This window comes from Magallana gigas, chromosome 8, assembly GCF_963853765.1.
Source record: "Magallana gigas chromosome 8, xbMagGiga1.1, whole genome shotgun sequence".
Taxonomy (NCBI): Eukaryota; Metazoa; Mollusca; class Bivalvia; order Ostreida; family Ostreidae; genus Magallana; species Magallana gigas.
In genome coordinates, this window is record NC_088860.1 from 15,823,746 (window position 1) to 15,837,471 (window position 13,726).

Consider the following 13,726-nt stretch of genomic DNA (forward strand, 5'->3'; position numbering starts at 1 on the left):
AATCTTTGTTAAAACTGTATAAAGCTTTTATTTAAACCTTGTATACCAATAGACCAGTGTGAACCACTTTGTTTTGAGCTGTGTTATTGCATGTTGGACCCTCATTGTTGTGTGTTTGGTGTTTGTCCACAGGATCCCCACCCAGAGGAGGACTCCAATGTCCAGGCCAAGGCCAAACCTACCTCAACTAAGGTATCAAATGCCCACCCACTGGGCCATCAATACAAAATAACTACAGCCCACCCATGAGCCATCATTACAACATTAGGCCATCATTGCAACACATCAAGTGCCCACTAACTTGATCATCATTACAACACATCAACTGTCCACCCTTTAGGCCATCATTACAACACATCAACTGCCCACCCACTGGGCCATCATTACAACATATTAAACTGCCCACCCCACTTGGCCATCATTACAACATATCAACTGCCCACCCCACTGGGCCATCATTACAACATATCAACTACCCACCCACTGGGCCATAATTACAACATACTGGTATCAACTGTCCACCCACTGGACCATCATTACAACATCTCAACTACCCACCCACTGGATCATCATTACAACATAGCAACTGCCCATGCACTGGGTCATCATTATACAACATATCAACTACCCACCCACTGGGTCATCATTATAACATATCAACTACCCACCCACTGGGTCATCATTATAACATATCAACTACCCACCCACTCGGTCATCATTACACAGCCCCATCTCTGTTCGGCACTTAGTACAAATATATCCCTTCATGTATGTACCAATAACAACTGTTCAATTACCAAGCCGTATTACTATGCAGCCTCATATAATTTATGACTTCATGTACCGGTACTAATATGTGAATTTTTCATCACTCAGATGTCAGAATGATTATCACACATGCTTATCTCTTGTTGGTTGCATTATTGTAAACATAAAAACTCAGTAAATTTAACAAATCTGAACAATGTGCCTTTTTCAAATGTAAACATAAGTAATAAACAGCAAAGTTAAAAAGTTCACTGAGATATGAAGTTGGTAATTTGAATATGATCAAATTTTCTGAGAATCCCTCGGGTTTCACAGGATTTGATCACATAACCAACCAAGTTCATATCCCAGTAAACTTTTTAACCTTTTGTTTATTTCTTAAATATCAACTTGAGTATGGATTGAGGGAGGAGGCCCTAAATGCTGTAAACTTACCTAGTTATCCCTATATTTTTAACGAAGTCATTAGTAAACTATTGAGACCTGCATATTTTGTAGTCAAGGAACAAACACTGCACTCTTCCTTATCAATCAACTTTTGTAATCCAATAGAATGTTAACATAAAATCAAGTGAAGTTTGTTAATTATCCTGGGCTGCCCTTTCTCTTTTTTAGTCATTTATTGTTTTTCAATATTTATCTCATTTTTCAGTTTGCCAGGGAGGCATTGGGTTTCATTGTTTTAGGGCCTTTGCAATATTATTGCTCTATACATGGTTAACTTTGAATAGGTTTGTTGAAGAAGATGAGTAATTTGACATTTGATTTTATAGTACTTTGGGGCTTCATAAATATTACAGCTTCATCTCTAGGATAGATGCACCCAGGCTATAGAATTTGGGTTTTATAGTACTGGTTTATCTGTGCAAAGCTAAATGTTTTTAAGATCTATTGCAATAGCGTGATTGTCTTGCTTAAATGGTATCCTTAATGGCTTACATCAAAATTCATGTTTGATCTCAATATTCGTATACATTGGATTTACCTGTAGTAAAAATCTGGAGTAATTACAAATTAATTCAATATACATTGTATCTGATGATATTGAATATAGAATCTGGGTAAATTAAGAATTTATACAACATCTTCAGTTGCTACCTGTTTACTTGAAAACATATGAATACTGTATACAGAGTAATTTTTGCCCTGTGTTATTTTCACCATTCAACACTTGCTATAAAAGTTTTGCCCCATCTTGAATTTTCCCAGACACAATTGTTTTAGAATAAAGTTAAAAAATGACAATTGAATTTGTCCTGTTTAAATTCTCCCACTGACAATAAAGGCGAAAGGAGCGAAAATAAAACAGGACAAATATTTCTCTGTATACAGTAAAATGTTTGCAGGAATTTCATAAAAAATGCAAATTTATATTATGATTTACTTCTAATAAAACTTTAAAGAAAACACATAAGTAGGAAAATTACATGGCTTCATTGTTTGTGTTTATTGAGAGCCAGTAGTTGGTCCTATTTCTAAGAATATGAGATGATTATTATTCACTTCCTTTTTTCAGGATGTTCTTTTCTCCATGGCTTTTGATTTATATGCAAAAGATGGAGGCAATATTAGAGTTCCCAGGTAAGATTTCAAAGTGACCAACCAAGATTAAGGTGTAATGATTTTACCGCACTTCTCATGCTGTCTTTGAAATGCTAGAAATTCATTGAAGTTTGTATTGGTTTCTGATTCCAAAGCATGTTTTAAGTAAATCCTGCTAGCTTTTTGTTCCCACCTTGTGAGCATGTATTCAGAAGGCTACAATTATCTAATTAAACCTGGGCTTTGTGGTTAACCCAAGGGTGAGGATTTCCCTTGATACTTGCATAATGGAAATGTGATGGATATGTGATGGATATGGAATAAAAATGAAAACGTGAAGGATAAAGTTATTGGATTTCTACTTATATATAAAGGCCCATGAAATCAAGATACATGCAGGGAGACTTGGATGGAATTCAACAGGAATCAATATTATATGAGAGAGAGAGAGAGAGAGAGAGAGAGAGAGAGAGAGAGAGAGAGAGAGAGATGTTAAGTTTATAAAACTGAAACTGATTGCTGTATTGATAATTAAGCTAAGAGATTAGAATGTCTTCAAAGATTGAGATCAGCACTCCATTGAAATATATAAACTTGGATTTAGATACACCAACACTAGTATATACCTTTTCATCAATACATTATAGACATCTCCTTAGTTTAAAATGTTCATGAGATTCATGTCTTTAAGAATAGATATCTTCAGAAGGCAAAATTAATTAAATCTTGTTTTTGCTCATTTATGTAATAATCTCCTAGCTGCAGGCTGTAGTTCCCTGCCTGAAAAAAATTCAGATGGACGATCTGATTGTCAATCCAAATTTTTTCAGACATGCAGTGATCTACAGAGCTGAACCTAAATAATCTACCTGCTAAAATTTTCACTGAAATTAAGATAAAAAAGATATGTTTCTTCATACATATACATGTATTAGTATGAGCTGTTGTGAACACAGAAAGAAATTATCTATCTTGTTCAAATTATCTCTTAATTATTCCCATGAGCATCCTAGTTTAAGAGGGGAGAGATTTTATTTTAATTTTTTGAGATATCTGTTCTAAATTTAAAAAATATTTCTTTGTTCAAAGAAATGTGTAAAGTGCCTCGTATATATTTGTTAAGTTTTTTTATTTTCTACAAGGACATGATCCCTAGCTTTCTATTTAAGAATAAAGGTGATATGCCTATACATCAAATTGCTAGTCACACAAATTAACCAAAGTTTTGTTGAAATGTCTCTATATCTGTATATTGTTTATTTTTTGTTGCCAAAAGATTTATGATAAAGATACTTTTTTTCCAGTGCTGCAGAAGTGGCAAAGTCTCGGAATGCTGAAATAGCACGACATGTGGTTCTAAAGGGAACTCCACTCAATGTGTCAGAGATTCAAATCGATGCAATGTTTGGGAAAATAAGGGTACGCTCATGAAAATTAAATTAAGATGCTCAAACATTTATTTCATTTGGTTATGTTACTTGTGCTGTGGTTTCATTAACATTTTTGGGCATCAACTTTCATGGAATGAGTAAAATCACAATTTCAAGGATACATACATTTATGGTCAATGTTCCTGTCAGCACAATATTTTACTATATACCTGGTATTCATTTCAATGAACATATTTGATTTCGTGGTTCGATCAACTGATGATCGAAATCTACAAAAAATGGTGATCAAGGATGTTGATGAAACCACAGTATTATCTCACTCACAAATATGTATTTTGTGATTGATATGATTTGATATGATCCTTGGGGCACAATGCATCTACATTTGCTTTATATTTTCCTTGAAGTTTGTTGCTGTAAGGTAGCTCACTTTATCAAAATATATGTTTTAAAGACACAATGTCACAAGATGGCGATTGAAATTTTTTTATGTTGTATGTATATCGATCGATAGGTTGAATATTTCTCAGCTGATAAAGTATCAATGTATTGTATTCTGATGCATAATACGTCATTGCAATCGTTTGTGTTTAGGGATTTGAAGATGATGGATTCAAAACCAAAAATATGTTATGCATGCCAATTTTCAACAATGAAAAGAAAATCATTGGTGTTACTCTACTAGTCAACAAGCTGAACGGAGTACCATTTAATGAGAATGACGCAAATATTATCGAGGTAATCAACTTTACATCATCATGCACTGACTCTCGATTAGTTTGCCCGTTATTGATTTTGGATGATGTGTAATTATTTTCTTGTGTTCACACCGGTAATGAAAATTACTTTTGAAGTAATCACTGCACATGAATTTCTAATTTAAGTTACCAAGAATATTTAATTTGTCTGACAAGTACCGGTAAATGTTTTGTATAAACATAGATAATCAATACATTAGATGTGTCAAAGAGGGTCATCTAGTCCTCACAAGGTATATGTTATCACAAAATGTCCTTGTTTTGTTCCTTAGGCGTTCTCTATCTTTACTGGTCTTGGCATCCACAATTGTCAAATGTATGAAAATGCGTGTCGGTTGATGGCCAAGCAGACAGTGGCACTTGAAGTTTTGTCTTATCATGCAACAGCTCAGCAAGAGGAGACAGATAAACTGATGGTAAGAGCCACTGGTTGGATGGAAATATAACTATGATAAGCATCCCTCATCAGACAGAATTTCAATGGCCAGTGTCCCAAATGTTTTCTGACCTTAGACAAACTTGTTAGTTCTCATGAATATATCATGCCCTCTTTTGATTGGCTGCTTTGTACTTATGTGAAGGAAATCTAACTGATAATGTTAATTCTTCCTCATTAGTTTTCATAAATGTAACATGGGTCCCAAAGGATCAATTCTATACTGTTGAGTCTAGAATTATTTATAAGTCACTGGGTATACTATGTCGGCTTTTATTGTATACATTGCATGACAATTATATGGCTCTTCCTTTTCCATAGGCAAGTGAGTTTCCACCAGGTAAAGACATTGGATTATACACCTTTGAGTTCAACGACATTCCTTTGGATGAACTGGAGACTGTCAAGTGTACCATCACAATGTTCCAAGAGGCAAATCTTTTGGCAGAGTTTAAAATTCCTCTGGAGGTAATTTAAATTGTCCATTTATGTTGTCTTAATTATCTAACCTTTAATTATTTATTGCTGTCAGTTTTTTATATGAAATGGAAGAATTTCATATGGCATTTTTTCTTTGACTTTGTAGGTGATGTGTCGATGGACGCTAAGTGTGAAGAAGAACTACAGACCTGTGACATATCATAACTGGCGCCATGCTTTCAATGTTACTCAAACTATGTTCACAATATTATATGTAAGTTTTACTCAGGTTTTGCAGGCCTATGACGATGGAAAGAAATTTAGAAAATATTTATAAACTTTGATATAAAAAAAAAACCTCTCAATGCATTAAATTCATACAGTGATCAACAATAATGCAGGAACGGTAACTGAATTTCAATTTTTTTGCAGACTGGGGGGTTAATAAAGAAATTTGAGGGACTAGAGGTTTTGGGTTTACTTGTGGCTTGCTTGTGTCATGACTTAGACCACAGAGGAACAAATAATGCATTCCAAGTCAAGTAAGAGTCTAGGAAGGATATTTACTCTTTATTAACATTATTCTATAATCGCACTTAGTTATGATACTTTCTTTGAAAATCAGCATATACAGAGTAAATCTCTGATGGAAAACTGTTTTGCTAGTGGTATTACCAGTGCTTTATTATTCATTTTTTTATGTTTGATATTTTAGGGTTGCTTCACCTTTGGCCATGCTGTACAGTACCTCAGTGATGGAGCATCATCATTTTGATCATTGCATCATGATTCTGAACAGTGAGGTAATTATTTATGTAGATTGATTCAGATTCAATATGGCTCAGTTTTTATGGCATTATTGCATATAAATACTCCTCACTTAATTGTGAATTTACTTCCTCAAAAACAGAGTGGTGAAACACAATTTGTTATTATTATTTATATTTGTACCATAAAATACATAAAATAATTTTAAGCAGATCCCTAAAAATTTCTAAACACCTGGCAATCCAATTAAAATTGGCTCACATTAACTGAAAATAGATTTACCAGGGGTCAGATGATTTCAGCAAGTAGTTCCTATTAACAAGACTTGATTCTTGCAATAATTTTTATAATTTTTTCCGGGAAGAGTATTAATTTAAAATTTTTTTTGCATATAATGCAGAATATCAATACTTAAGCAAAATGCAACTGATTCTTACTGTGCCAAGATGTCAGTTTTGATTACCGTTAGTGAAATTAGTTCAGTAAGCTTGAAGATTGATGATTGGAATATTAGACATATAACTGCATATATAGACCACCAAGCCTTTTTCAGAGTTTTTGAAATGTCATGTATATTAATTTTCTCTTTTTCAGGGTAATAACATTTTTCAGTCACTATCACCTGCACAATACAGGAACGTCATCAAGATGTTGGAGCATGCCATCCTGTCAACTGATTTGGCGCTGTATTTTAAGTAAGTTGAATATATCGGAATTTAATACCTATATGCAGAATACTGTCAAATTTTTTTTCAGAAAGTTGATAATTTATCAGAATTTGGAATTAAATTTTTACTTGGTGTAATATAACTTTAACAGAAATATTATTAATGCTATTTACTGCAATGTTGATGAATTATTAAAAGTATACCTGTTTTAAATGTTACAATGAATACAAACAGGAAACGGGGAGACTTTCAAAAGCTTGTTCAAGAAGGAGAAACAGAGTACATAGAACCCTACAAAAAGGACCTCCTAAAGTAAGGGAACTCTGTAATCATTTACACTAGCATCCATCCATACAGTATTACAGTATAATGAAAATCTAGAATGCTGTTATTTTTTAAGGTGTTTGTTGCTATTTTTCTTTTATTTTGTTCTGAATTATGTGTAATCAATAACTTGTACAATCCTGTCATTTTTTGGGGTGTTTCTGTAGAGCCATGATGATGACAGCTTGTGATGTGGCAGCCATTACTAAACCATGGGAAATACAGGAGAAGGTGGCTCAGCTAGTGGCCAATGAGTTCTTTGAGCAGGGGGACAAAGAGAGGACTGAGCTGGGAGAGACACCAATGGTCTGTCAAGTTCTTATCTGTTAATATCTTAATATCTTGGATTCAGGTTTTCTGTAAATACTTAAACTTGTATCATTACTCTGTTTGATTGGTTTTAGGCAATGATGGACAGGGAGAAGAAAGATGAACTCCCTAAAATGCAAGTTGGGTTCATTGACGCAATTTGTCTTCCAATATACAAGGTCAGTGGACACGGGTTGGATATGTTTATTATATTGCGGCTGAAATAGAATTTAAAAGAATTTTATTTTTATAGTACATATCATAGTTGTCTACAAAAAGAATGAAAATGTTCTCAATAAGGTATAATGCATGTAAAAGAAATTCATTTCAAATTTCAGTAAGAGCAATTGCATTTCTATTTATAAAAAGAGGAGAAATTAGTTGCTTGCTGCAAATGCTTGATAATGCAAGACTAGTTTTGTTGTACATGTATTTATCATGATTAATTGTTATGAATAATTACATTTAGCATTTGAAACTTCCCCTGGACTTCTATTTTCATTCTTTACCTATCTGAAAGTTTGATAAGGTCCCATTTAGCATTATGCATGCATAAGTTTTCTGGAAAAATTGTAAAAGTACATGTATGGTATATCTAGATTACCGGGTATATTTTTAAAGAAAAATATATATTTTCCAACTAATGCATTTAACAATTTTAATATGATCTTTGTTTAATAAATGAAGTATGAATACATATTTCAGCACACCATAGCTGAGTTAATATTAAGGTTCAAGTATGCTTTTCCAATCAAAATTTATTCTGAATCTGTAGTAAACAGTTATTGACTGGATATAAGGGCAACATGGTTTGTTGGACCTGAAGACACAATTGTTGATGAAGCTATGTACAAGCTGTTGAAAATTAATTCAGCTGGTTGGGAGATTTATCCAACTTTGTTCTTAACACTTTTATTTTGTAGTGTTACATGAGTTGATCAATATTCTCTTTCTTTATTCAAGCTAAGAAGTAAATGTATACCTGCAGTACTACAATTATAATCTTAATCTCAATTATTTGTTACTGGAGAGATTATACAGTAAAAGATCATGTGTTATATATGGCAAAATGGAATATTATATAGATATATTCATATAAAATTTTGATAAATTGGAGAGCACCACAAACAATATTGACCGAGTGATTGGATATACATGTATCAGTCTGGAGACAAAAATGGTATAAATTCCTGTACAATTTTCTGATGGAAAATTCAGGGGTAAGGGTGAGAGCGGTACGCTTTACAGTCTTTGATAAAGGTGGGTGACTGATCATGTAAGTTTCAATTCTTACCTTACACAGACATTGACTGACGAATTTGGGGGTTTGAAACCAATGCTAGATGGCTGTCTGAGGAATAAGGAGAAGTGGCAGGAACGACCGCCTCAGTCGTTACATCTCGGTGCTATATTTTGTTTCTAATTTTATCGCACTTACTGGGATGTTTTCATACACGCTGTAGTTGCTCCTCTCCTCAGAATGATTTTGTCTCCCTGTTGTGCTCATTTCATGGCCAAAAAAAAAAAAAAAAAAAAGAAGCTAGTCAATGTTATTAAATTTTGAAACAGTTTTATGGTTGATGGCAAAAAAAAGAAGCTAGTTATCTGGTTCCTCCCAAGGTCAAGAAAAAATCTCAGGAAATACGATTGTTATTGTTGTTGTAATTTTGTAGTTTATCTCCTAATGTTGTCCTCGCCTCCAAAACAAGACAGCAGGTTGATTGATCGATGATGATGATGACAGCAATCTCTAGAATCGATCGGCAAATTATTTTCTGTGTTGTTGATTTCACTTTATTCTTATTGCAAATATGGCAGATGTTTGCCGAGATGAATCAGAGTTTGCGCCCGTTGTACGACGGTGTGATGGACAACAAGAAGCACTGGCAGGAGTTGGCGGAAGTTCATGAACGTAAGACAACAGGGAAGATAAATGGTTAGAACCCAGAAATGTTTTGGCCTTTTGTTGTATTAGTTTATTACGTTGTTTCCATTGTAACACAAATTTCACACTCTGCCTTTGCATTTCCTTGTAAAGTAATCTGTGAGCTTTTAATGTTAACCTTTTATTACTAATTTTAACATGTTTTGATTAATTAATACACAATGACTAATCAAGTGCAATCTTCAAATTTTAATATAAAGCTGTTGGCTTGACTAAATCTATAGAACATGTATATGGTTTACTTAAATTGATAAACTTTTGGTTGTTCTTAATGTTTCCATAGTTAATATTAATATTTTCCCTGTAAAAGAAAGTCTAGTGAATGAAATATTTAGAATTTTAGACTGATTAAAAAATAGCATTGAATTTACATAAAGTATAAGTTTTGTTTCAGTCAGTTTTTAATTTTGTAGATAGATACCTATATGCATTAAGATATAGAAATTATGATGATTTTGAATGAAAATTTTATATAGTACATTATTTTGTTTAATTTATTTTGAGTGTGTTTGACACTGGGGGATTTTTCTCTTCATTTCATACATTTGTTTTGCCCATACTGTTTCTTTTTGTATGTTTTTTTTCTAAACTTACAATCTTGTCAGATATGCAGTACATTAATTTTATAAATGCTCAAATTTTATTTTGAAGGACCAGAACTATGAATAACATTGTCGTAAAACCTTCAAAGTCTTTTTATACACATGTCAAACAATAAAATATTGTCCAACAAAAAAATTATCTATATGAAATATTATTAAGAATTTGCCATAAACTATATTAGTGTTTCAATTAATATGTGAACACAAAATGGTAACAACCTGTGAAAAGCATCAATCAGTTTAGCTTTATACAGCTTTATTGTAACTAAATTAAGATGACCTAATTAACCACAATATTTACCCAGATGAGGATTCTGAACCGGTCCAGCGTAATCGCAGCCCCGAACAAAATGGTCTCCCCCAGAAGTCCGATAGCAAAGAACACAAGAGAAAGGTCCTTCATTTGTTTAGTCCAACTAGATTGCCAATATTAGTTCTTATTTATTTCAGTGCATGTAGATTAGTTACTTTCTTGTATTGTGGTTTATATTTTTATTTTGCTCTTTTGATTTCTCCATTGTTGATAGATAACAGCTATTTCATATTTTTCTGATTCCAAGAAAATTTTTATAATTTCCTATGCCATGATTTTTTGAAAAAGGAGGGGGTAACATTTTAAAAAAGTAGAGATTGAAAGATTAACATATTTCAAAACTACATATCTCCATTATTTCACAATGCAATTTTGCACTAGCCACTATAGTTTTCTGTAATGACTGCATGCATTATTTTCTTGATGTGGTTTTGATTTTATTTGTATATACTTATCAGTTTACACACATTTTATTTTCATTTTGGAATGTATAAAACTTTTAAGAATTTCAATTTCTGGAAACATTATTTAATTGGTTTTTAGGCTATATATTTTCTTTGTTTTTCCTTCTTTGACTGTGTTTTTAAAATGTCTTTTATTTTTCTTGTAAGGAACCTGAAGTACAGTTTGAAAAGAAAGTGAAAATTGTGGAGCCTAAGAAAACTAAAGTCTGTGTTCTTCTCTGAGGATTCCCACGGCAGGAAATGGCCACATCCAAGATTCATCTTTGTGTACTGCTAATTCACAAGAGACTCGAAGCAACCTAGCATTCGTTTCTTTACTGTAATCAGTGCATTTTTCTTTAAGTTTAGTGTAAAAGTTAGGTACCAACTTCGATTAAGACTATTTTTTTCTATCCTTCACTGTTCTAAGCAGGAGTGTGTATGTGTATGCAAAACAGTCCATAATTCTCCAGAGATCTTGATATTGTTAATGGTTCAAGTCTGTATACTGTACATTCTCTTGTAAAGAGAAAAGGGAACTGTTTGTCTCTGCGATATTAATTAGCTGGTAGCTAAAAAAAATGTTTGTTATAGTAGCATAATACTTTAAATGTCTTATATTTCTGTATGTTGTTAAATATTTTTTAAATGGTAGAGAGGGTAGCATTAGATGTATATATGAATGTTTTTATAACTGAAACTGTGATACAAAAATTGTAGTTGTGATAACTGCTCTCTCTCTCTCTCTCTCTCTCTCTCTCTCTGTTTTTCATTTTATTCATTTTTAAATATTTTAAATGATTGTAGTTCTCATTATTTATTATTTTATTCCAATTTCATGTCAAGATCAATACTTGTAGACATACAGTGTACTAGGATAAAACCAGCTGTATATATATATATATATTTATCAAATAAGTGTAACTACAAAGCTTAATGTAAATCTTCTTTGATTTATAGAATGATGGATGGTACGTGTGAGTGAAACTTTGATTAGTACATGTATAGCTGAAACATAACCATGCACATACAGTATATGAGGTTCTCCGAACTGTGAAAGAGTGCATGGAGCTTTAGTATGTGTTAAGTCTTGAAATCCATAGACAATTCTAGAGGGTAACAGATGTAACTTATTGCTCTGTATCTGAAGAATACGTGTACATGTAATAATATTGTGAAATAGTTGCATGGCCATTGGGTATTTTTTCAGGTGAAGCAATTCTTGAACTAGTATTGATGGAAGAAAGAACTTAGTCACATATTTTTGTATTACTTTATTAATAATACATGTATCAGAATGTTTAAATCCATACATATACTTGAGATCCTGTATAGAAATGTGTGGTTATTTGTTATTTAGTACCGGTATATTGTTTTTATTCAAAATCCACCTTTGCATTCTAACTACAGGCATGTTTATAACATTCTTGGAACAAAGGTGTCCGTGTGTACTATGTTTGAGTGACATTGAATTTAGCTGATCACAATGTTTTAGTTTTTATGGTATTCAAGCAAGAAATATTACCCTTGATAACTGATATTATTCTATCTTTTATATATTGATAACCAAGTCTAATGCTGTTGAAGAGAAGATGATCTGACTTTATAACATTGTAAGAAAATGTCTTTTAGGCTTCAATCAGCAGGATGACTCAGATTAATCGCCTGTATACTTTCTAATTTATTTCTAACATAATGAGTTGTTAGTAGTTGTTATCTACATTAAATGGTTGTTGAAATGTCCTATGTGTTTTACTTTTTTAATCTATACTGACTTTGCAATTTAGTAATATTTTTTAAAAATCTTATCTCGTTTTAGGGTAGGTAATACATATTTTATCTTTCTGAGTTGCCTTTCTTTGAAAGAAAATTTTATATAGCTGATACTATTTCAATGTATTTAGCCTTTTTTAGAAAAGAAAAACTGAGGGAATTTACCAAAAATCCGTGTACATATTTTTAAATTATGTATAATCAGTAACAAAGTCACTATACATGTAGTGAAGCTATCTGGTTTTGTCAAAAAATTAAATATCTGAAAATTGCATTAGCTTACATTTGGTGAATTACAACAACATTAAAAGATTTTGAACTCTTTTTACCCGCCTAAAATGTATTTGATCTTGAGCTTACAAAGCACTGCGTGTATTTGATTGTATTTCTGAAAACCAAATGGTTGCAACATCCCGGGGGAGGGGAGTCAGGACCCCCCCCCCCCCTGAAAAATTCAAGTTTCTTAAATTCACATAATAAAATTACCAAAAATAGGCCTCGGACACCCCCTTCCCCTTCACCCAACAAAACTATATCCCATGTACCCCCCACCCCCCCCCCCCTGGAATTTTTTTGGATCTCTGCATGTTGCAATAAAGTACAGTATCAGTATTCAAAGTAGTCGTACAGGTTCTGTCGGTTTTTACAATGGTACTGCTCTTATTGGTCATCAATTTGCTCATATATACAGTGTGTAATCATATTCTTCAATATATTCAATAATGAATTGTCATTTGAGAGACATTGGAATACCATCGGTTGCCATTACTTCTACAGATGACGCCTCTTTTGAAACCGTTTGATGAAATGAAGCTATCTCACCAGGCAAAAATGTATATGACAGTATGAAAAGATGTTGAAATATATTATCTACTATTATCACGTTTCTGAAAATGATTTAAAAGATTCAGCTCTTCAATGAAATGCTCTCGATGTAAACGAAAGTGTTCTGTACAAAACGAAGATACCAGGGAACAAAAAATATGAAAACAAGAGCATTGTTTTTATCTTGTAGATTTAATCGCTAGTTCTATTTTATGTTTTGTTACTAAATCTGAAAATGTTGAAAAAAAAATCTATCAAGCTATAAATAAAGAACAGACACATGTTATCGTATGAAAACCACATGGTCTTGGTATCATTTGGATTTCTTAACGAAAAATGCCCATCAGTCACTGAATGAAAGTTTTATTTCCCCAGCAGACTTGGGAGTCAGTCTGCTATATTGATGTATGGAAAGTTAAACGTATTTTTTTTTTTTTACTT

General features: G+C 32.6%; 1 protein-coding gene across 18 annotated transcripts in view; it reads left to right on the top strand.

Moving 5' to 3' along the window:
- The window catches only part of LOC105342903 (cGMP-specific 3',5'-cyclic phosphodiesterase), a 31,435-nt gene extending 19,005 nt beyond the window's left edge, over positions 1–12,430 (top strand). For 8 of the 18 annotated variants that reach the window (XM_066068236.1, XM_011450009.4, XM_066068240.1 and 5 more), the window contains 16 exons: positions 133–192; positions 2,285–2,349; positions 3,615–3,729; positions 4,296–4,439; positions 4,732–4,875; positions 5,217–5,363; positions 5,482–5,589; positions 5,748–5,857; positions 6,031–6,118; positions 6,678–6,778; positions 6,986–7,063; positions 7,243–7,381; positions 7,480–7,563; positions 9,203–9,320; positions 10,237–10,325; positions 10,856–12,430. In XM_066068236.1, the coding sequence (XP_065924308.1) occupies positions 133–192; positions 2,285–2,349; positions 3,615–3,729; positions 4,296–4,439; positions 4,732–4,875; positions 5,217–5,363; positions 5,482–5,589; positions 5,748–5,857; positions 6,031–6,118; positions 6,678–6,778; positions 6,986–7,063; positions 7,243–7,381; positions 7,480–7,563; positions 9,203–9,320; positions 10,237–10,325; positions 10,856–10,930 (1,665 nt within the window). In that variant the 3' untranslated portion in view covers positions 10,931–12,430. Of the gene's footprint in view, positions 1–132; positions 193–2,284; positions 2,350–3,614; positions 3,730–4,295; positions 4,440–4,731; positions 4,876–5,216; positions 5,364–5,481; positions 5,590–5,747; positions 5,858–6,030; positions 6,119–6,677; positions 6,779–6,985; positions 7,064–7,242; positions 7,382–7,479; positions 7,564–8,687; positions 8,788–9,202; positions 9,321–10,236; positions 10,326–10,855 lie in introns of all 18 variants that reach the window. The other 10 variants (XR_010708274.1, XR_010708273.1, XM_066068243.1 and 7 more) reach the window with 10 other exon arrangements.
- The last annotated feature ends 1,296 nt before the right edge of the window (positions 12,431–13,726 follow it).